Source organism: Sus scrofa, chromosome 1 (assembly GCF_000003025.6).
Source record: "Sus scrofa isolate TJ Tabasco breed Duroc chromosome 1, Sscrofa11.1, whole genome shotgun sequence".
Lineage (NCBI taxonomy): Eukaryota > Metazoa > Chordata > Mammalia > Artiodactyla > Suidae > Sus > Sus scrofa.
This window is the reverse complement of record NC_010443.5, coordinates 68,567,501-68,593,487: the sequence shown is the minus strand read 5'-3', so window position 1 is coordinate 68,593,487 and position 25,987 is coordinate 68,567,501. Positions and strand designations below refer to the sequence as shown.

Sequence of the window (25,987 nt, the reverse complement as noted above, 5' to 3'; positions counted from 1 at the left end):
TTTAAAATATGCATATGGTAAAATCAAAAATTTTTATCATGAAATTTAAAATATGCATATGGTATAAATCAAAAATTTTTATCATGAAATTTAAAAATGCATATGGAATAAATCATAGCATACTATAATTATTCACATTTTAAAGAAAGCTAATACATCACTCTATAAATGTATGCTATGGAATATTGATACAATGACAGTTTGCCATTAACAATTATATACTATAAAAATACAGGATCAGGAGTCCCTCCTGCTGAGCAGTGGTTTGAGAATCTGCAGCAGCTCAGGTCGCTGTGGAGGTACAGGTTCAATCCCTGGCCTGGCACGGTGGATTAAAGGATCTTGCATTGCTGCAGATGCATTATAGGTCAGCATTATGCCCCCATTGCAGCTATCTATCTATATAAAATTTATGTTAAAAAAAACTGGTCAAACTCTTTTTAACATAAATTATATACAGTCCCTTTCCCTTTTGAAATGGTATTGTTACTCCACTGCAGTAAGTTTTTATTCTAAAGCAATATACCATATACTTGAAAATATTTTATATTACTTTATTATATTTTGAAACAAGTTTATTTGTTTAAACCACCAATGTCTTAATTTGAAAGTTCACAATATTCTGCATTGAGTTACCATTACAACTATTTTTAGTCACTGTTAAATAAATATGCTCAAAATTATAAATAATAAGTAAATTTTTATTAAAAATACAGCTTTCATGGAGACAAGCTGAAGGGGGCTTCTCAAGAATCAGTGTTTCTAATGATTTTTTTTTTTTTTGCTACCATAGAGATTTTTTATTTTTCACCTCAGGGGAAAAAAATTATGATGGGTGGAAAGATTTAATTTTACTACATTTAAGAAGTGTAAGTGTGAAAGAACAGCGAGGAGAAAGCAGACATAAAGTATGTACCTGCAGGCCTACTCTCAGGCAGCTCAATGATACGAAACATGTAGAGAGAAGTTAAGGATCCAGAAATATTACAATGACTGTTTCCTATTGCGGAGTCTGGATGTTCTCTAACAGACCCTCTGAGGAGTATCTGAGTCTGTCGGGTATGCTTCTTTGACCAACCTTCCATTGACTACACTGTTAGTCATTTGTAGGAGCAGAAGTTATCTTGTAAAAAACTTAGTCATTATTCTTGCCCATAGAAATGCAAATTTATTATATATACAATAGAAAATAATTGTTTTCCACCTTGTAGAAAAGTTAACCACAAACATTTCATTTCAGTGCTTTAAAGGATTTTAACCAGGTTTACATCGATTAGCAAATGCATTTCAGCATTCCTGATTGTAGGTACCAATGTGTGTGTGTTCTTTGAATAATTAATAATGTAAATAAAATACTCAGTGTGTGTTCAATTTATATTTACAAAAGACTCATTTTTTAACTTTCTGTAAATTAAACTTTAGACCTGGTGTAAAGTTTAAGAAAACTCTGTTTACTTAAGAGTTCAAATTGATTAGGAAAATGTTCATGCTCACTGATATGGAAAACACTTATTTGATATATGTACCAGGAAGTTTTTATTTTCCTAGGTTTACTTTTGGTCCTTGGCTGATGTGGCAGGACTATGCTCTTGACTTCTAAATTCAGAGAATATAAATAGTATAGTATAGCATCTCTTCAATTTATAAAATCACTGTTCTGATGAGTTTAAAGAAATAAATAAATGTTTATATAAATTGAATATTCCCAAATATTCAGAAAAAAATAAACAGAATTTCTAATGCGTGAATTGTGATCATCTTTAAAAGATGCTTGTTCAAAGGCCATTTTCAATAAAAATCCAAATCAGACTATTTAATAATTATTATTCAAAGAAAAAAAAAGTTATGTGACTTTATATAACTTATCAATGAAATATAATATACTAGAGTATATCTCACTTTTATAAGATTTAGGTTTGATTTCTCCTGAAAATATATTTAGTATGAATTCATGAAGTTATTACACCGATTTTCTAATGAAATAAACCAATTTTACTCCTTTATAGATGTTTAATATTACTAAAAAATTGTTTTAAATAAATCAAATCATGATTCTCTCCAACTTTTTATAACAATAATAATTGTGTCCTGCAATGTCAAACAAAATTTCCAAGACATTTAGGTGATTTAAACCTTAGATTAATATTGAACAGAGTTAGTTAAGAGGTAACTACTGAAATTGCAAATAATTTCTTCCTAAGATAAAATACTGAAACACTAAATACTGAATATAATATTAGCTAAGTATTATTTTATCTGATATGTGTAGCCCCTCCAGCTTTCTTTTGCATACAAGAGACATTTAAAGTAATAATTGATAGAAATGTACTTATTGACACTTTTTGAACTGTTTGATGATTGTTTTTATAGTTCCTATTTTTTTCTTCTTCTCTTCCTCAAGAAAATACTGGGTGTACTAATCCTTCTCAAACTCTTCCAAAAAATGGAAGAGGAGGGAACTCTTCCAAACTAATTTTATGAGGCCATACCCTAATATCAAAACCAGAGAAGAACACCATAAGAAAGAAAAATTATAGGCCAATATCACTGATGAACAAAGAAGTAAAAATATTCAACAAAATATTAGTAAATTTAATTAAACAATACATTAAAAGGATAATAGTATTGGAAAGCCTTGTCAAGAAATTAGGTAAGATCAAGAAATAAAAGCCATTCAAACTGAAAAGAAATTCAAAATGAAAACGCATTCAAATTGAAATGAAACTCATTATTTGTAGATAATATTGTATTATATATAGAAAACTCTATGGACTTCCAAAAATTTATAAAAAGTAAATGAATTCAGTAAAGTTGCAGGATACAAAATGAATACATAAAAGTGTGTTGTGTTTCAATACACTAATAATGAACTATCAGAAAGAAAAATAAAGAAAACAATTCCATTTGTAATTGAATCAAAATACCTAAGAATAAATTTAATCAATGAGGTAAATGGCCTGTATATAGAAAACTATAAGACACTAATGAAGGAAATTAAAGAATATACATATAAATGGGAAAATATTCCATGTTCATGGATCAGAAGTATCAGTGTTGGTAAAATGTCCATGCTATTCAAAACAATATACAGATACACAAAATTCAAAATTCCAATGGTATTTTTCAAAGCACACATACACCCCAAGTAGTCAAAGTAATCTTGAAAAAGAAGAACAAATCTGGAGGCCTCATACTCCCTGCTTTCAAAATATATTATAAACCTACAGTAGTTAAGACAATATGGCACTGGCGTAAAAGACACATAGAAGAGTGGAATAGAATAGAGCCCAGAAATAAACTCATGCATATATGGTCATTTACTTTTTGGCAAAAGAGCCAAGAATAATAATGATGAAAGAACAGTCTCAATAAGTGGTGCTGGGAAAAACTGACACTTACATGCAAAAGAATGAAACTGGACTCCTATATTATATGCAAAAGTCAACTCAAAATGTTTAAATGCTTAAATATAAGACATGAAACCATAAAATTCATAGAGGAAAACATAGATGGTAAGCTCCTTGACATCAGTTTTGACAATGACTTTTTTTGATTTAATACCAAGAACAAAGGCAACAAAAGCAAAAATAAACAAGTGGGATTATCTGAAACTAAAAAGCTCTGCACAGCAACAAATTAAAAGGCAATCTACAAAGTGGGAGAAGACATGTACAAATCATATATGATAAGGGGTTAATGTACAAAACATTTAAAGAACTCACACAATAGCAATGAACCAAGCAACCTGATTTAAAGAATAGGCAGAATTGGAGTTCCTGTCATGGCTCAGTGGTTAATGAATCCGACTAGGAACCATGAGGTTGCAGGTTCGAACCAGTGGGTTAAGGATCCGGTGTTGCCGTGAGCTGTGGTGTAGGTCACAGACGCGGCTTGGATCTGGCGTGGCTCTGGCTGTGGTGTAGGCTGGCTGATTAGACTCCTAGCCTGGGACTCTCCATATGCCGTAGGTGTGGCCCTAGAAAAGTCAAAAAGAAAAAAAAGAAAAAAAGAATAGGCAGAGTAATTGAAAAGATATTTTTCCAAAGACATGCAAATGGCCAATAGGTGCATGAAATCTTCACTAATCATCAGCGAGATACTGCCTTACACCTATATAAAAACTCAAGAAATAGGAGTTCCCGTCGTGGTGCAGTGGTTAACGAATCTGACTAGGAACCATGAGGTTGCGGGTTCGATCCCTGCCCTTGTTCAGTGGGTTAACGATCCAGCGTTGCTGTGAGCTGTGGTGTAGGTTGCAGACACAGCTTGGATCCTGCATTGCTGTGGCTCTGGCGTAGGCTGGCAGCTACAGCTCCGATTAGACCCCTAGTCTGGGGACCTCCACATGCCGCAGGAGCGGCCCAAGAAATGGCAAAAAGACAAAAAAAAAAAGACCAAAAAAAAAAAAAAGAAATCATAGGGGTTGGCAAGGATGTGGAAAAAAGGGAATCCTTGTGCACTGTTGGTGGGAATGTAAGCTGCTGTAGCCACTATGGAAAACACTATGGAGAGTGCTTAAAAAAGTAAAAATGGAATGAGTATATGATCCAGCAATTTCACCTCTGGGTATTTGCCCAAGAAAACAAAAACACTAACTCAAAAAGATACATGCACTCTCATGTTTACTGCAGCACTATTTACAAAAAACAAGATATAGAAACAACCTAAGAACCCAATGAAGGATGAATGGATAAGATGTGATATAGACAGACACACACATATACAGCATAAAAAAGAATTCATTCTTACATTTGTGACAACATGTCAGGATCCTAAGGGCATTATGCCATGTGAAATAAGTCAAATTTATTTTGAGAAAGACAAACACCACATGATCATTCTTATATAGAGAATCTTAAAAACAAACAAGAAAAAGCTCATAGGTTTAGAGAAGAGATTGGTGGTGTTTTCCAAAACTGAACTGTAGGTCTGAGAGAAACGAGTGAAGGGTGTCAAAAGGCAAAAATAATAAAATGACATAGATAAATATAGAAAGTTGCCTTCCTGATTAAAACAATTGGAATTGCCATACACTGGGATATAATTTGGCAATAAAAGAAAATGAAGTACTGATATATGCTACAACATGAATTAACCTAGGAAACATTATTCTAAATGAAAGAAGCACATCACAAAAGAGATACGACATGATTCAAGTTATATGAAATGTCCAGAAGAGGCGAACCTGTAGAGATAGAAATTAGATTTGCGATTAGCTAGAGCTGAGAGGAGATAAAAGAAAAAGTGAAGTAAGAAATCATTAGATTTGTTTTGTATGCTCCATATTGTTTAATTAGCTAAGCACTAAGTTACCTGGGAACAGCTAAATGGGAAGGTGTTTCAAATCAAAGAGACTCTCTTCCTCATTTAAGTTGTATAGGTCAAATATTAGAATAACTCTTTCAGCAATTTTAAGCTTTACCAAAGTCCCTGGTAAAGAGTTTCACCATGCTCTCATTATCTATATAATGTTGTTACCTTCAGGAGAAATACTGATCAAACTTTTATAAAATAGTTATGTATTATACCCTAACAGAGAATTGTAATCCTCCATTGTTTGTATTATTGGTTACCGAAACAAATTATTCAGACCCTGCTGCTTGTCTAAAGGCCCTACTATAAGATACAGGAAGAAAAATGTGTCCTAAACACAAGGCTTTCTCAGAGCATCATGGAAAAGATGTTCAAAGTACTCTCAATTTTTATGCTCTAAAGAATAGACTCTTGGATACAGGCTGCGGGCTGACATTTCTTACAAAATTTTCAGACTATAAAAATGAACTGAGTCAGGATTTTCAGGTCTCTTACAACCCAAAACATGTAAACCTCATGGAAAAAGATTGTTGTATGATTAAAAGGTACAAAAACTACAGAAAAATGATGAACTGATGAAGAAATTTAAATGTGGCTGCTGTTCAGCATGTTGTCAGCATTGTCTTTCATATTGTTCTCATCATTATATAAGGAAATGATTTGCTTCCTTCACTAGTTTCTCTAACATTTGATTTTCATAGACTTTGCTTTCATAAAGGAAATAAATACATTTAAATATTATCTGATTATGGCTTACCCTCTGAAATTCAGAAACTCCTATTAAATCCCCTTTATTTCATGGTAATAAATCATTTGCATAGGCTCTAAAATAATATATTTTCCTATTTACTAGGTTATAACTGGGCAAATCAATTTTGCAACTAAGACCATATGTGGAGTGTCACCGTTGATAATTATTCTTATTTAATCAGGCATGACAAGGCTATTATTTAAAAATAAGGGTTGACTTCATATGTACCACCAATAGCTGCAAAACTCCCCTAGGAAAACTGGTCAAAGGCTTAAAAGTCCTAGCCTTACCAGTGGTAAGAAAAAGTATTTCTTTCTAGGCAAGGAAATTTAGAAAAGTCTGAGAACTTTATGAGCAGAGAAATTCATCTAAATTCATTGAGACTGTAGGTGAAATCTGGTGGGGAAAGTTTCTTAATCTGATCAAGTATTGGCAGCTTTTAATATTCTAACATGGGACTACTTATAAAAACTTCCAATTAAAAGTTAATTCTATGTTTTAGCAGCTGGCAAATATTACATGGCTCTAGATTTGCAAAGTAAATTCAAGGAAGCCTATGTAGTTAATGAATACATTTGCTACATCTATGTAAGTAATCAGGCCTAACCTAACAGATCAATATTTTTGTGATCAAGAAAAATCTTTGGAAATGATCTAGGACCACAATGAGAATGATAGTAAGAGTGATGGATATTATCTAATAGATTATTTATTTATGGATTATCTGATTTTGTGAGAGTGCAATAACTGACTTTATACAATTAACAACCCTATAGTGATAGACATTATCTTGTACAAAACTGATAGTGATGCAAGCAATTCTTGTCCACAGCAATGCAAATCAATTGTATATGTTAGAGATAAAATTGACACATTATATTTTATTAAACTATAAGAAATCAACTAATTTTCTACCTATAAGCAAATTCATTTGTGTACTCCCAATTGTTTCAAATTCTCTTCTGAAGGAGTCTTAATAAAATCTTTGATACATGTTCATTTATTTCTCATAAGAATCATGTTTTTAACTATAAAAATTAGCACCATCAATATCTGAGAAAGTGTCTATGTACTCCCAAGTATACACTTGCCCAAATTTGAAGACCGAAGCAATTCTAATGTAAATGTAAGAGTCACTTTTCAACAGTGCTTCACCATACCCATGACAATGGCTCTCAACTGTTATGTTAAGAATCATTTGGCAGATTAAAAAAATGAACAAATAAAAACTGTTTTGGCTTTACTCCTAGAGATTTTGTTTCAATTGGTCTAGCATTGATTTTTTTTTTTTTTTTTTTAAGCTGCTCTAGTGATTTTAAGGCATAGCTGGGATGAAAACTTCATTCTAGTGTCATCTTGGACTTCAGCTGAGAGCAAGCAGGGAGGAGATGGGCTGGACCTATCAAGTTACTTGTCCTTCTCCTTTGATTCAACCCAAACTACTCTGCATTTAGGAGTTTTATATATAGGCAACTCTTAAAGCATTTCACGGCTTCTTAAGATTGAAACTCACTCCTCTTTCCTAAAGCCACCTAACTATCTGTTAATTCTCACTATTCTTCCGAAACTCAACCCTTAGCCAAACCAAACCAATCACTCTTGACTGTATATACTCTATTTTCTTCTTATCCCATTCTGGGAACAACATCCTCCTCATCTCTAAATTTCCAAATCTTGCCCATCTGTTAGGATAAGTTTAAATGTCATGTTCTCCCCATGAAGATTGTGCACATTTTCATTTAAAAAAAAAGGTAGAATTTTCTTGATTTCTTTTATGGTTCATTTTATATATATAAAATGAACATATATATGTTGATTATAGCATTACTTTCTATCAAGACAGTACATGTTTTAAGAATAACAGTGTCATTTTCTTTACATCTAGAAGTCTCTGTCCTCAATCCACAACCTTGATTTCCGTCTTCAAAAAATATCTAAAATACAAAGTTGGTAGAACTCATACAAATCCACTGTCAGGATTTGTCACATTCCTTATTTTATAAGTGGGCAGAAGAATAAAAGTATAATATTATATTAGAATATCAATCTAGTACTGTAATATATTTTTTTATAAATATGCAAATGAGCCTATGGAGCAAAAGTGTTTTTATTTTTTTCTTTTTAGGGCCACACCTGTGACATATAGAAGTTCCCAGGCTAAAGGTCGAATGAGAGCAGCAGCTGCCGGCCTATGCCACAGTCACAGCAATGCCAGATTAGAGCTGTGTATGCAACCTGCCCACAGCTCATGGCAACACTGGATCTTTAACCCAAATGAGCAAGACCAGGGATCAAACCTACATCCTCATGGATACAAGTTGGGTTCATTACTGCTGAACCACAAGGGGAACTCCATGGAGTAAAATAAGTTCTCTTTCAAAGCACTAGGTACTGAATTAAGCTCTTCAATGATTTTTATATTTCACTTGCTCACGTGACTCAGTTGAATATTAGCTATAAATCATCTACCCCATTCTCTTGTCCACTGAATCACTTACACATTAACAATTTCTTGAACACCTAAATGTGTCATTGGTTCCATTATGTGTTCAGGAAAACCAGATAACCAGAATATCCATGTCCTCAAAATATGTTGTTAGAGGAGTTAGGATAAAAACAAGTAGATAGAATATATTTAGTAATGTGTTTATCTTCTTACATGAACTTCCTTCAGTCTTGTCAAAACCCTATTCTATCCTGTTGAAATCTATTTGTGCATCACTTCTTTATGATATTTTTCCTAATTCCTCTCCTATCTTTCTGATTTATTCCAGGAATACAAGGTTGTTTTGAAATTCTAAAACCAATTAATGTAGTATGTCTTATCAATAAAGAAAAAAAAACCCACGTGACTAGTTCACTAGACTCAGAAAATTCATTTGATAAACCCAACACCTATTCATATATAACAACATTACAAAAATTAGGAAGAGAAGGGAATATGTTTAGTCAGTGTTCTCCAGAGAAAGAGAACCAGTGGGATATATATTACATATTACATACATATGTGTGTGTGTGTGTGTGTGTGTGTGTGTGTGTATAGAATTGGCACACACTATTATGGAGGTTGAGAAATACCATGATCTGCCATCTGCAAGCTAAAGACTCAGGAGAGGCAGTGGTGTAATTCATTCTGAGTATGAGAGTCTGAGAACCTGGGGAGCTGATGGTGTAAATCCCAATCTGAGGGCAGAAGACTAATGTCTCAGTTCAAGAAGTCAGGCATAGACAGAGTCCAAATTTCCTCTGCCTTTTTGTCCCCTTTGGGCCCTGAACAAATTAGATTCACAATGGGGAGGGTAATTTGCTTTACTTAGTACCCTAATTCAAATGCTAATCTCCTCCAGAAACATCCTCATGGGCACATTCAGAATATTTTACCAGATATCTGGGAACCCAGTGTCCTAGTCCAGTTGACATGTAAAGTGAAACCATTAGAATATCTTCATCCTGATTTACAACATCTGTAAAAACCCACTTCTAATACCATAGTCATGAAGGCAATGCTTTTCCCCTAAAATCAGGAACAAAACAAAAAATATATGCTCTTGCTACCTATATTCAACTTTATTCTGGAATTTCATGTATTGTCATGGAAATAAGGCAAGAAAAAAGGCATCTAGATAATGATTATGCAACTCTATGAATATACTAAAAACTCTTGAAATTATACTTAAAATAGGTAAATTGTATGGTATGTTAATTATATCGTAATAGATTTATTTTAAAAAATTAAAAAAACAAACCAAACTAAACTAAATTTGCAGCTACAACACAACTCAGCACTGCACTCTTGGGCAATGATTCCACATTTCCTTGCATTGTCATTAAACATGCAATAGCTATTTTATACATCCTTTTCACTCATCCTTATACACAGTTTTGTTTCTTTCCAAATATCTACTAATCAATCTACTTCTGTCTTTGGAAGATTAACCTTTTCCAAATGCTAGTTTTGGCTTTTTGAGAATGAATTTTTGGCTTTTTGAGAATGAATTTTCATGTGTGTGTGTTTTTTTTTGGGGGGGTTAAAATTCACTTCTGTTTTTTTTCCTCATAAATAGCTCTAGCGTTTTCCCTGGATCCCAAGGGTACTTATGTCACAAATATCAATACCTTCAACCTCATCATTATAATTGCTGCCATTAAATTTACCTCTTATTAAAATGGTTGTTTTTAAACATATTCATTTCTTAGTCATGGCCATACATATCATCACCTTCTTCCATTTTGATAATATAGATTCTGAATTCATCCAGTTAAGTTCTATTAATTTGTTGGAGTCAGGTTGGAGTCCCCGGCTGCCTGTATATCCTGAGCAGCCTAGTATAACTGAAAAATCAAAGTCCAACCCAAATATATCCAGTGTTAACTCTTTGTGAGAGGAGCACAGACATGTGAGTGGTTTTTCTCATTCACAGAAATGGAAAGGTTGGATAAACTGCAGCTAATAGACAAAGAACAATGTTTCTAAGATCATTCCTCTAAATGTATATATTAATATAGTTTAACTGAAAAAGGTTAAGACCATTTCTATATATTTCTATTTCATGTGTGTTTCTCTGTCATTTGAAAACAAGATTATATTAGGAAGCCTAAACCAATAATTTTTTAGTATCATCTCTCTACTGATATTTCTTTAAGGTTTGATTGAAAATATTTATTAAATTTAGTATTTAAAGCACTGAATTTCTGATACATAGTGAAATGAACATTAAATATGAACATATCAATTGCTTAGATGTTTAAGTTACAAGTGATTTCTCTGATGTATACACATGTTTATATATAGACATACTTAGAAATTTTGCAATGAATAAATGGAATAGGTTTGGAAATTAGCAAAAGGCTATTTGTTTTAGACTTTATCTCAAAAAAAATTATTTCTGAAAGTATCATAAAAATATTCTTACAAGACTATTCTACTGAATCTTTAAAGCATATTCCTGAAAAAAGCATCATTACTTGTGCTTGGTAAAAATAGAAGAATTTATGCAGATGCATTATAACTAAAAGTCTTTAACATTGAAACAAGAGAAAAAACAATGAGATAAAAAATATATCTATAGAAAAAAGGCAGGAAGTTACTGTTATAAAACATTAACAATTGTCTTTGGAGGTTAGACTTGGGACATTTTCCCAATTTTCCCCTAAAATTCTGGAGTTCTTATGAGTCACATGTATTATTTTTATAAGAGAAAAATAAATTTGCTTAAAATTACAATGGTTAATATTCATGGAGAGAAAGAACAATTAAAATGGGAGTTTTTCTTATATTTAAGCATTCATTATGAACATGAATTGTTTGTCAAAGCAAATCTCACACATTAATAAAAAAGACCATTAGTTAAATAACCATTAATCAAAAGACCATTAATTTTAAAACTATGTATAAGGTATGGATGGAATAGGCTTCATGATCCATTTTATTTTTTCAGCAGTACGAGTGTAATCCAAAATATTTTTTAAATAATCTACAAACAAGATCAAATTATTAATGAAACAAAAATGCAAATGAGTATCAGCTCTTAGTATTAACCATAGATAAACTGGATGTATTTCCAGAAGTACAAGCATTTATATTGGGGGAACTGGTTTCATCTGCTACACATTTTAATAATTCAATTTAAGTTCCTCACAATATGAATCACAGTAAGTATATAATGGGAGTTTATTACATGTTTGGTGCTTTATTTATACAATCTATAAGACACATACTTACACCTTCAGTTTATCTATACTTTCTTACTTTTAAGAACACAGAAGCCTGATTCCCAGTGAGTGACAGATGTAGAATTTCATGCCAAAGCCTAAGCAAAAGCATAAACTCATAGTGTTCTGAAAACAGTCAAGGGACCTACAAAGCAAACTAATTTATGGTATACCTCTAATTAGCTGCCACTACAATATTTAATAAATGAAACCTCATTTTAGAGACAATCAGATCTTTTCACTGAATTCCACTAGTGTTATGGTATGTACAATAGGCTAATAACCATCAAAAGCATTATTTAAGTGCTGTCTGAAAATATAAAAGTATAATTTATTGCCAACCCTGTACTATTCTTCTACTAAAACAGATTAAATATGGAAACTGGGTATAGGAAAAAATAAATTATGTAATCATCCATAACTTAACCCCAATTAAGCTGACATGTCTTGTTCCTCAGAACATACTCATTCATTCATATGCGTGCACGTACACATGCATTCACTCATCTGGAATGCTCTTCATTCATTACTAATAAAGGATTTCCCTGAATCCTGGAGGTCAATGAAAGTGCTCACCAGTATGCATCAGACATTTTAAATGATTGTAGACACTGCCACAATCACTAATATTATAGCAAAATGAAAAATTTGAGTTAGTTTAAAATTTGGTCTTTTAAGGCTGAGACATTTAGTGGTCATGGTTAACCCAGTGATATTTTTAAAGTAATATTTGTAAGAATCTGTTATGTTCAGCTTGAAGTTAGCAACACCTAGGAACGACCTCTAAAGTTTACTTTGTCCTTTTTCCAATCTATGTTGGGTTAGAGAGACGGATATAAAAAACTGGGGGACAATTTATGAATTGCTTACTATTTGTGACTCTGCATGATGAATGAGTGTCAGACCACAGAGTATCAGAAGGGCTCATGATCTTATATTTTGTTTGCTTCCAAAGGTGAATAACAGCTCTGTGTTGTCTCTAAATAAAAGTCTAAGCATCAAAGATGGCAGCAGCAGTAAGTAATAGTAAACTTCATTTTGCTTTATGAGATAATGAAAGGACCAACTTAACTACCATGTGATGTCTTAAATCAGTTCTTAATCTCAAAGAACAAAGTGATATTACTGCTATTTGGGGACTTTTGGAAAGGAATAAGAAGATAAATGAACAAAAGAAAATTCAGCCAATCAAAGAAGCTAATTAGTGTAAACTGCATTTGCAAGCAAAGAAAAGCATCCCTCCAAAGAGATATCACGGTGCATGCAAAAATCAAGAACATTAACTGCCAAGGACATTCTGGATTTAGTAGAATTTTCAGGGTTTTCACTCTGTAATTATGGATGATCTAGAAGAATAAAAATAATATGCCTTTTTTAATATTCTAAACTTGGACATGCCCCTTAAAAAAACCCCAAACAGTAAGCATGATTAATAGACCTTAGCCACTACAGCAATAAATATAATTTCCTAAAAAATTTTACAAAATAGAGAGCTTGGATTTTTTTCTTTGTAGGTTTGTTTTAAACCTACCAAATCATGCTTTTACTCAGTTATTTATATAGAAGAAATGAAATTTTCATTTTAATTATTTTTAAGAGAGAAAACATGACAGTTTCTTGATACTATTTATCTCAGCCTATTTTTTGTGTGTCCCGAAATACACCCTTCTTGAATTTCCTTCAAATTTTTGCCTAACCAGTGGCTATAAACTCTTACAGTGACAACTACTATCCATTACATGCCAGCTCAACATCACTATATTAACAGACTTTCAAGTTTTCTCACTCCCCGTGGGGCCCTCTCTCCTAAGATTGATGAGGTGCGACGAGGTGTTTGAGCTGCCATCCTGACTTGACAAACAGCAAGAGGGGTCCCTGCTCAGAGTGGAGGAGGGAGGGCAAAACCACAGAGTATCCTGGAATAACGGCAGCCTTACACACTTGCTTTCCAAGGCAAGTAAAACATTGTTTCTCAGATTTTACACTTCAGTCAAACACAGAACTTCTTTCTTCAAGTCAAGTGCCCCAAAGCTTCCCTGGTAAGTATTGAAAATGTAGCAATTAGAGAAGGATTAAACTTTTGTCCCTTTGATATTTCAGAGAAACTAAGATAAAAGTTACTGCTCCTTCCAAGTTTAAGTACACTGAAACTCTAATTACTCATAATTCCCAGAATGGTGTTATCACTTACTTTTTAACTATTGAATTCACTCTGGCAGAGCTAGGGTAATAAAACCCATCATATTCTAATTTTGAGACAGCTTGACAGAACCAATGTTCTTAGTCTAGATAAAGTGTAATGGAGCACTTTCTTTCCCATAGGAAAGTCTTTGACTCATATGCTCTGATGCCAACTAGCCTTCACATCTGCTGTTTCACCATTGATAGCTTCAACTTGGCATGCTAAGCCAGTGTCTGATGAAGCAGCTTTCCTCAAAGGCACCATTTAATTTCTTGCAAAGGGAACATAGTAAAATGGTGCTGGTTTTCTGTAGGCCTTATGCAAATCCCTGTAATAAACATAGGATCAGGCCTCACATACAATAAATTGTGTGTTAGATGAGGACTGGGGAAGGGAGACAACCTCTTGGGGTAAAAATCATCCCCTTACTCTGCCAATAAATTAAATGCATCATGAAGAATTGTTTTAAATGTTTCAAATATGATTAATCATATCAAAACCATATTAGATACTGATAAGTATATAAAAACACTTTTAAAATACCAACCTTATGGTATTAGTATTACCATTTAATCTAATGTTACCCACAACTAATATCTTGATACCATTAATACAGAAAAAATAATTTGGAAGAGTTAGAGAAATGACATGGCTACAAAAATCTTGGCTGAGAGGTTTCTTTTAGCTTTCTAGAACAAGTGTCTGATTAAGAACCCATTAACATGAAGAGATGAAAATTTCAGTAATAATATTAATCACTAAACTAAACCAACTTCTCATATACACAGGTGTTCGATCACATAAAGCTTTTAATTCTCTCTCTCATTTAAGTACATAAAAAATTTAAAAAGTAAACTATCCATAAACAAATACATGAAATGAGCAGAAAACTCAAAATGAAATCTCTATCTATTCTAAATAACCATGGAGTTAGTACCCAGGCAGTAATTTCCAAGCAAGTTACCAAAAATAGATTTTGGCTTAGAAGCCCAAGAATATCTGGTTTTCCACTACTCAAATTAGAGCAGTATGTCTAATTTGAGGAGCCATTCAGTTTAGGTCTGCAGGGGGATATTAAAGAAGTATCAAGTGACAGGAAGAATATCTTTATGTGTTAATATAGGTAGATTCTTTTTTCCACAACAAGGAAGAGTGACAGTAGTTCATCAAATATTACAGGATAGAACATTAAGCTCAGGCAAGAAAACTGCGTAAATCAAAATCTCAAACTACTACTGAGACCCTAACTTAACTACATACGTACTGCACATAGTACTTCATCTCTTCTGAATCTCCTTCCCATTAGGTAAGCACAAAAGTCACACACACAATCCTTCCAAGACTCTAATAGGGCCCCCAAGAGGCCCTTTATGGGTCTCTTCTTGAATTTTTCCTCCATCCCTCAGTGGTAGAAGAAATTGCAATAAAGCCTTTTAAAGGTAAGGTGAATTTATTCACTGCCCAGGTCCCATAGAACATATATTTTTCTCAGCTTTTTAGAGACACAAACAAAAATCAAGGTTTACCATATGATACTTCTCTGAGAAAGGAGAAAACTCTAACCTTCTTCATCCTGCTATAAGACAATGTTTATGCATACCTACTGGGAGCCTTCAGGACTAATGTCAAAAGTGAAGATGTAATTAGATTATTCTCAGCAAATCGGTTGAAAAAGGCTTTAAATACAATTCAGGTAAATAATTAGAAAGAAGTAAGAACGTGGTCAGCAGAGTTATCATTGCATGCCTCTGTCTGATAATTTGTGGGGTGTGGGTTTCAGAAGAGAAAAACACCCACGCTAATGTGAAAGAAATGAAAGTAGATGCAATTATTAACTGTTAATGCCGTCAAGAAATGATTATTTAAATTTCAAATTAAATTAATTCTGTATATCAGAATCACCAGAGGAAATTATAAAAGACGCAGATCCCTAGGATCCTACCTAAAGGTAAGCTTTAAATACATGGCCTGGAGAGGGTCCCAGGCCTCAGTATTGTTTAAAAGCTCTGCAAGTGATCTAATGTCCTTATGTGCAGGCAGGTTGAGACTACTGATTTAAACAAACGGATAGTTTAAATAAGTTTGAAACTTAGGGACTGATATACTCAAATGGAACAAAATAATGATCCTATGCCTTGAAAAAAGAAAAATTATGTGGAAATCAAGACTATTTTCTTATTTATTGGAGTGACAGAATTGTCCATCATAGTCAACACTCTATTTCTATAAGACATACATGCTATCTAGTCCCACTGGTTGCCATATCTCCTAGGACTTTAGTAGACAAGAAATTAGCCCCATAAATTATAGTAGTCCTTTAACTAGGGATTCTGTAAAATGTCAGTATCATTGATAGAATTTGTTCCAGAATGATAGAATTGTGTTGTTTCGTCAATCCCCGCCCCACCATAGCAGAGCATCAAAAATGGCAGGCATGTTACAAATTTATTAAAGCGAAAGTACATTTTCAGAGAGAGAGAGAGAGAGAGAGAGCATGCCTGTGCATGAGCCACAAGTAAAAGAGAGCATGTGTGGGTGGGCTGCCCCACAAGTAAAAGAAGGCCCATCTTGCTTTACAATTGTTTTTATATCCTCAAGATGCATACCTGAGTGGGGACCCAATTTCTCCAGCCCCAGGCCCACTAATTTTTCCTGCTCTGGCTCCTTTGTGTGAGTAAGGGCTGAGTGTTGTTTGATCTCTATATGGGACATATTTGATCTTCTGATTGGTCTTGGGCAGGATACCTTATTTGCATGGGGAACAGGTTAAATAAATGTGACCCACATTCCTTCCCTGTAGAGGAGTGAGGGCCAGGCTGCTCAGGGTGGGGAAGGGGCATTATAATGAGACATGGCCAGAGACTTTTTGGTTTAATTTCCTTGAAGGAAACTTGAAGCCTATAACATCACTAACTTTACTGGGGTATGATCCAGAATTTATGATGCATACATAGGCAGGTATAATCTGCCAACAAATCAAATATTTTAGTCACAAAACTTTGATGCCAATATATCTATGCTCATGTTAGTATTTCGTTTTAAAATTATCTTCTAGACACTGAGACAACATCCCCCACATGAGACGCAAAGCTGACACTTGAGATTCCGTTTTTTTTTTTTTCTAGATTATTGAGGAGAAAATGGAGCATCGTCATTATACATAAGTTGACTCCAAGTAAATAAAAATAACCTGAAAACAAAGCTATGTGGCTAGTTAGTAACACCTAAATAAATGGGGCAGCTCTTAAATGAGCAAGTATTTAAGAAATAATCCTTCTACTTAATAAAGTACCATAATGAATTTCTAATTATTAAGTTGTCAAGAAGTCCTTTCTAAATAATGATAGAAAATTATTATAGTATGTATAATAGTAAATCTGGTACAAAATGAACGGTATACTCAATTTCCATCCACATGCAAATAATTATTGAAGCTTTTCTTTGTGATGACCATACTTGACCAGGAATTTGCTATATTTAATACAAAAATCATTAAAAGAATAAATTCTGGAGATCTAATGTCCAGCATAGTGATTATAGTCAACAGTACTCTATGATAAGCCTCAAAGTTGCTAAGAAACTAGATCTTAATTATTCTCGTCACACAAAAAAATGATAATTACAATGTCATTGAGGCATTGGCTAACATTATAGTGGTAATCATATTGCAATGTATAAATCCTTAAATCAAGATATTGTACATATTAAACTTACATACTACTACATTTCAATAAAAAATAAGTAACATAAAATAAATTTAAAACTAATTTTAGATGATCTTTCTCATCCTTGAAAACCATTTTAGGTCAATTTCCCATATATACAAAATGGAAATTTCCAATATTTTATCACTAGTACAGGAAGAGGAAAACGAAACATTTATTTCAGAAAACAATATGAAAAGTACACTATAGAGGCCATCTTGAGAATCACTTTTCTAATGTATAAATCTCTTTAAAATGTTATAATTGCATTATCATTACTGTTCTAAATAAAAACAACAGAAATTTTGTTTTGTAGAAATTAAGAAAAACATGAGAAATATGTATAATGAATGTTATGTTTCTAAATCCATTTATTAAATGCATGAAGTAAACTGACAACTTTTTACATTTTCTCTTGACTCAAAAATTACTTATATTCTTTTGGCATTTAAGAAGCAAAAATCATTCAAGCTTTCAAAAAATCATTACATGCTACACAAGCAATTCAGGCTTAAAAACCTATACTGTCACCCCAGCATAATTTAATTTTAGAAGACCATTGAACTGATAAGCTCAGAATAAGTAGCAGACTCTAAAGAACATGTTATAGTTGTATCTGTCCCAATGGCTTAAGGCAAATGTTTTAGAAACTTAATATGATCAAACAGCTGAGGTCATGTGGGTGAACCAAAATGACTAACGCACTTAACTCTTCTGAGTAATGATAGTTATGCCATGATGTCTTTGGCTATTATTTTTATTGTTGATACTATGAGTCCCTTGGCTATTGCTTTCATAATTAATAAGTCACTTAACCTCTCCATGGCCCAGTTTCCTCATCTGTTAAATGAGCATAATGATAATTGCTTCCTACCTTCCTTGGGGGTGCTATGAAGATTAATGAGCTGGCATTTAGAATGAACTTTGAGTTCTAAAGAGGGAAACTACACAAACAAAACAAAGCCCTCTCTGTGGATAAGTAACAAAAGATAAAAGTACACCCTCCCCAGACAGATTAATGCATTGCATTCCTGATACTAATTTATCTACATTTCTGAAAAAGCAGACTTTTAACCCAAGGTTAAAATGGAAATGCCATAGAGGGTTACATATTTTGAAGAAATCTTTTTAGCTCTCTTCAGAATAGAAACCTTGTGTAAGTAAATACACATTCTAGCTAAAAACCCTGTGTGTTAGGTGTCCCATCAATGAGAACAATATTTACCGTGCCAATAGATAACTGTAGAGAATTTTTTTAAGTGGGTTGCCACCTTAAAGGAAACCACACTATGTAACACAAATATTAGAGGAGGCCGGGGAAAAGGGAATCCGTAAATGTAGGGGGAAATAATATTTTTTAAAGTGTGCCTTGTAGTCACTTGGAAGATAGAAAACACACTGATCATCTTCTGAACTTGGACAAAGAAATATTGAGACAAAATGACATAATACTCAAAGTATCAGCTGCTAAGTTTAGCTACATAGGATAAGGTCATACAAGAAAGATATAGAATCAACAGTAAGAAGGAGAACAACACAGAGCAGGAAAAGGAGATAATTTAAAAAAGAACTGGGCCACACGCAACTATCAAAATAGATAATTATCTAGGACCTATTGGATAGCACAAAGAGGTCTACTCAATGTTCTGTAAAAACCTATATGGGATAAAAGAATGGATGAATATATATATATATATGTGTGTGTGTGTATATGTGTATATATAACTGATTCATTACGCTGTATACCTGAAACTAATACATTTTAAACCAACTATACTCCAATAAAATTTAAAAAAATAAAACAAGAATTGGGCAGTTTGCAAGGAGATTTAGAGGTGATATAGAGGATCTAGTATTTGTATGGTTAGGAAATAAAAGTATTTGCCATCTTCAGTGTCTCAAATCAGTAAAAGTTCTCAAAATTGTTTCAACAAGGCTCCAGGCCTTAAACAAAAATGAAATTAAGCATGTTGCTTTGAGGTACGTTGTTAAGATCTCTGAAAAAGTTAAGGAAGTGCCTTGAAGATTTCCTCCTCTGGATAAAAAGCTTCTAGCCCAAAGTAACAATGATTAAGTTTAGAGAAAGTTGCATCTTAATAAGAACTGTGGGTGTGGTTTAAAGATTATAAATGACTCAACTGGATATGTTTCAAAGCCACAAAATCTCAGCAGAAATGGTATTGGGAAAAGTACTATCACCCTGGTATAAAAGGTAGAAAAGCTACTGGGCCTCCAAATTTCTAGGAGTAGGACAGCTGACTTGTAAGCTCAATAAAGGTTTATGTTACATTCCACTGAGAGTTTCTGGTCATTTGTTAGGCAACATTATGGTGGCAACTGATAACTAATAAACCCCAAAACACATGCAAAATCCATGCTAGGGACTAGAGCTCCAAGTGTAAATGTTACAGACTGAATCCATGTCCCCACTCTTGTGCAATACAGTGTAGAAACAGAGGAACTAATGGCATAGAGTTGATTTAATGAGCTGATCATTAACTGAGGTGAAAGTGCTCAGAGAATTTTAAAATGTAGTACCTTACTTGGATTGGGTAGATTAGGGGAGGGAAAAGGATTGGAACATTTGCCTGGATTTGCTGAATTTGGATCTAAGGAATAAAGAGAATATTACCAATTAGGTTGATAGAGAATGGCAGAAATGGAAGAAAAAAAAAGGGTGGTACATAATTACCCAAGATACAACACATGACTAAAACTAACTAATGTGGCTGGAGTGTGAGGGCTAAAAAATAAAAAGCCAGACCATGATGTATATTGTAAATCTGCTAAGAAGTTAGGTTCTTATCCTAAAACTAAGAAGGGGAGTGATTTTGGAAGGCATAAGTAAGCCTAGAGAACAAGAGGGACAAAACTGGGAAAGAGACATGTTGCAAAACCCTGAACAAAGATGATATTGATCTGAATTAAGTTGGTTGTAAAGGAAAATAGAAAAATATATAGGAGGTAGACAGGTGTTGGGAGGTGGTTGGAGATGCAAAATATTTTTCTAAGATGTAATACAATTCCTGCCACATAAGAGATGATCAGTAAATATTTACTGAACAAAAATCAGTATCTTAAAACTGAACACTCATATCATATAATTGAGAAGATAAGATGCATGATGAAACTGGCTGGAGTAGGATATAATAATCATTGGGTTAAAAATGTTAAAAATGAACACTTTTTCATATTAAGTACTTTGTAAAGTCCCCTTTAACTGTGATTTGGCATAAATTCCCCAAATAATTGTTCATTGCACCTCAATATATTATTTCAAAATACATAGTCTAGAAAATATCTTCTGAAAACTGCTACACAGTTTTTTTTAATTTAAGGTATCAAATTATTCCTTATTTATGATAGCAATAATCAGAAGAATGAAACAATTTAAATAAGGTAAACAGGAGGGAGTCTCCATCATGGTGCAGTGGAAACGAATCTGACTAGGAACCATGAGGTTGAGGGTTCGATCCCTGGCATCTCTCAGCAGGTTATTGATCCCAGCATTACCGTGAGCTACGGTGTAAGTCACAGACACGGTTTGGATCCTGTGTTCCTGTGGCTGTGGCATAGGCCGACAGCTGTAGCTCTGAATTGACCCCTAGCCTGGTAAGCTCCATACACCCAGGGTGCAGCCCTAAAAAGCAAAAAAAAAAAAAATTAAAAATTAAAAAATTAAAAATAAATAAGGTAAACATATTATGATCTTTTAATATCTATTTAAAATGTATTTATCCAATTGTGGGTCATACAAACATAGTTTACTTGATTATATTTAAAATCATTCTAAATTCCAAATTTTTAAAAATTAACCATATAGTCTAGCAATGGTAGTTTGAAGCCTCTGTCAAGCTGTTACTAGTTGCTTAGCTTATCATGTAGAGCTTTCATTTAACATTTAAAAACTATTGTGAAAATAGTTCTGTTAGTTATTCTAGTTTAGAGAAGAGTCAGAGGTTAAGTGGTAGTGTCTTATCTAAATCCAGCCAATAGGTGGTAGAGCCAGGAATTAAGCTTAGGTTTCTCTGATTCCACAGTTTCTTTCCCTCTCAACAAGGACTAAATTGTAGACTATTTGTTCAAAAGTATTGAGTGATTTATATTACATATTTGATATCATTTAAATGTCATTTTAACATGGGGCAGGATTTTTTTTTAATAACCATAAAAGAGGACATGTATTTCCTTTGATTCCTTTTGGAAGAACAGACTATATTAGTACATGTGGCAAAGCCAGATATTTCAGGTAGACCAAACCCAAGAGAGAATTTGTAGAAATTGAAAAGTCTGAGTCATGGGTTGCATAGAAACAAGGTGATTTCAGCATTTTGTAAAACATATGATTCAGTCTGAAAATACAAGGATTCTCAAAGGACACCATAAACCTACAGGCTATAGCTGAGATATTTTTGAGCCAGTAACCTATATGTATTCATTGTCCTAAGCTTTGCCCTTCAAGGAGAAAAGAATGGCCTTGTTGCTTAGTAACACTCCATATAGTGCTCAGCCCTGATATGCTAGTTCTGCTACATCAAGTTCACAGATTCTGAGAATATTTTGACTCCTACTTTATTGATTTTCAATAAAATCCCTGGCTCCTCAGCTATTTCACTATCTAAATATGACTAAGATCATATTGGCGATACCATACAGCTATTGATTTCATGGGGTCATACAGAAGACGCACCATCCGCTCAACATTTTGAGGTTTTTTGTTTTTATTTTTGTTTTTTTCAGGTCATGGCTTTATATGTATCCCTGAGAGAATTTGTGTGGAGTGTAATGGATATAGAGAAAAAGAAGGTACTCTTCTTGAAGACAATATACATGTAAACTCAATGAACAAAGTCACGCATGTTCTTTGGAAAAGGAATTACACAATGTGGTGGAATGGATCTATAACTGTTTCTGTAATATTGTAATACTGAAGATTCTCCCCCTTTAAAGCCAGGTATCTTGAGCCAGCTCTTGATTGTCGTAACACAACTATACCATTCTTTAAAATAATTTTCTAGAACTGAGCTGTTCCAGAACAATTAGCTAACAGCAGGGTCTTGTTTAATCAGTAAAAGCAAGATGGAAATTCCTTTAGAAATCAATGCCTTAAGGGTGCTTCCTGGAGTGTCTGTGTGCATTGCTGTTAATTAAGAAAAAAAAGAATGGTATCAGATGTAAATAGGCTATACACAATAGTCTCTAATTCATTTGTAGAATTTCAAAATGAACATGCAATCATTTAAATTCCAGACTGCTACGGAATTTTTTTTTTTAATTTCATACCAATGGCTGATATATGTATACAGTTTAACAAGCCAAAATGCGATGTGGAAATGAGTATCATTAAAATAACTAAATAAAAATCAACATTTACCCTATTCTTTCATATTCTAATTTTTTTCAAATTTTTACAGTAAGAATTCAGCATGTGATAAGGTTATCAACTTAAGATAATTGTCAACTTAATGATTTTCACTGTGTGGTTTTTATTGTGACTAGTTTATATTCTAGAAGGCTTCAATTTTACAGAAAGTCTGTGTTGTTGGAAACAGAAAGCTGTTTCACATAAATTTGCCCTGCGTACTAGAGGCACCCCTGTGTGTGAGAGAAAAAAAGAGAGATGAAAGAGTAAGAAAAGTGAGAAGCAAAGGAAAGTGAAGGTAGGCAAAAATGACACTGCAGAAAGCAACTGGGCAAGTGCGCGTGCGCACGCGCGCGCACACACACACACACACACACACACACACACAGAGAAAACAAAAACCAAAAAAAAAGCAAAATAGCAGATTGGAAAGACAAAAAAGGGAGAAAATAAGCTTAATGATGGGAAAAAAGAGAAATTTTAAAAAATTGATTTTTCAGAGATAAACCTTGCTCACAATATATAAGAACTTGAGTCTTAAGATATTTGAGTCTTCTGAAAATAAAAATAAAATTACAACTCTCATGTATTTGTGAGATAAAAATAATTACCTCTGGTATCAAATCACTTGTATTAGTATTTTATTTGTGTTATGGTACAAACTCAACTTCGAAAGTTCCTTGAATATAGTAATTTAAATACATTTCATTTTCACTCTCTGAAAAGTTACTGACACTGATCATTTATATCTAAAATTTTCAATAGCTGGTTTCTTTTTTATTAAAAAAAAAGCCTTGTAAGAAAGAAAAATATCTATTAACATAAATATTCAATTGAGTAAAATTGATTAGTTGTAATTAATATAGTCAAAGAACACCATACTGATCATAATGCTTTGGTCATGTTTGATTATTCAATAAATTTGATTGAATAATAATGTTTTTCCAATTAAATATAAAATATGTATCTAATCTTTAACCTAGCTATATAAAATATTCACTTTGAAAGTAATTAAGTTTTAGGAATTATATAGATTTGACTAAAATAATCACTCTCTTATTCTTTGAATAATGTATTTAAATTCCTCCAAAAATTAAATAAGGTATTTAATTTCCTCTAGACCCCTAAAAATAGCTGGTTTAATTTAGCTTATTAGCAAAATTGTTTTAAGTTGCATAAAACCCAGTTTTATGATTGATGATTTAGCCTTCCCTGTCTCCAACTAAACAATAACCTTCTTGAAAGTGAGATTTAGATGTTATTTGCTCTAGAATACCCAGCATATTTTAGTACAACTTCTCATACTCAATAGGAACATGCTAAATATTTGTTGAAGTAATTTATCTTATAGCTTGAGTCAATTATTTAAATAAAAAATCTACCATTTCTACTGCCCACTTGACCTGCCAATTGCATTTGTGTGACCAGTGAAGGAAAATAACAATGCGTAAAAATTTGTGCAAATTACAAACTATGTAAAAATACTTAGTTAAATAAAAAAGATGTTATAAAGTGATACTGACTCCCAAACATGAAATCTCCCCATTGGATTTACTCTGGCCCAGTGAGATCAGCTGAAGTAAGAAGAGGAACTGAATAATAAAGAGAAGGGCAAGATACTTGGTATGCCTGGAACTTGGAACAAGCACACTTTCCACATTTAGAGGTTCCATAGAGCTGTCCCTCTGGAAACCACTGCAAATTCAGTGGGGCTGCCATTCTGAGACTCTTTGCTTCCCAGGACATTAGATGGATGAATGTTCACATAACCTGTTTCTGCTTATTTGCATCAAACTCTGTTTCCCTTCTTTTTCTGAAGGATCTGAACAAGTAAATGTTGTCTCATCTTAACAGAAAGAAATGTATGAATGGAAAACATTCTTACATGTAATCAATCTATTCTTCTGGAACACCCATGCCTTGTAAAGGCTAACTCTACTACCACTCAGTTTTCAACAAATGTATTACTTTGTTTATTTACTTACATTCAAAGATAAAAACTTGTTGAGAAAAATATTATTTTTGAACTTATTCTCTGAACAAAAGCAGAATACTTGTAAAATAAAAACTCCTTGCCCTTTGCAAGTAGTAAACTGTTTTCCTTTGATGGCCATATATTTAGTTTCATACCTCTTTACCCCCCTGAAGTATATGCTATCGATTATTCTGCACAAATAACAATGTAGCTACACTCTTAGATTCATTATCAGAGAAAGGTTTGTTTGAACTCTATCATTTTAATACATAAATTTTAGATAACCAGTAGGACTTACCTTGAAAAAAGTCATGGTTGCACCATCTTCCACTGCTCCATACTCTATCTTGGTTTGTTTAGCTAAATCATCAGCAGAGTCAATAGGGGATTCCATACGCTCCACTGTCAGAAAGGCGGCTAAGTTAGCAGTATACGAAGAAATGATGATAAGTGTGAAAAACCACCAAATGCCTCCCACTATCCTGGTGGAGAGTGCTTTGGGCATGAGCTCAGAACCTAACAGAGATTGGGGGGAAAAGGTGAAACGAATACAGAGAATTTATCAGCAGTCAGGCACTTTTGGTCACAGTGGCAGAATGGAATCACTGTGTAATAAAAGCTTATATCAAAGATTTTCATATCGCTTTAGTCAGCAAGGAACACCCATAGGGAGAGCAGAGGCTAATTTCAGATATTACCTAGTCTCTTACAACATTTGTGTTTAAGTATAGTGACAGGAGACTCAAGTTCCACCTGAGATGGTACAAAGTAAGAATTACATATTAATGGCATGAGAAGGAAGAAACATCCCTCTAGTTTATAAACCACTTTTATAGATTTTCATATTCTTGTTAAGTGGGTTTTACAAGAAAAGATTTAATATATATTCTGATCCATTTCTTAACAAGCTTTATATAAAGTTTCATTTTTCATGTACATGAAGCTCAAAAATCTTGTCTACTTTAAAAATTAATGTTGTAGTAATTTC

General features: G+C 33.2%; 1 protein-coding gene across 7 annotated transcripts in view; it reads right to left on the bottom strand.

Annotated features, from left to right (window-relative positions):
- Window positions 1–25,987, bottom strand: part of GRIK2 (glutamate ionotropic receptor kainate type subunit 2) — a 628,363-nt gene that overhangs the window by 86,961 nt on the left and 515,415 nt on the right. For 6 of the 7 annotated variants that reach the window (XM_021073336.1, XM_021073356.1, XM_021073366.1 and 3 more), the window contains one exon: window positions 25,298–25,515. In XM_021073336.1, coding sequence (XP_020928995.1) covers window positions 25,298–25,515 — 218 coding nt within the window. Of the gene's footprint in view, window positions 1–21,289; window positions 22,803–25,297; window positions 25,516–25,987 lie in introns of those variants that run through there. The other variant, XM_021073385.1, reaches the window with a different exon arrangement.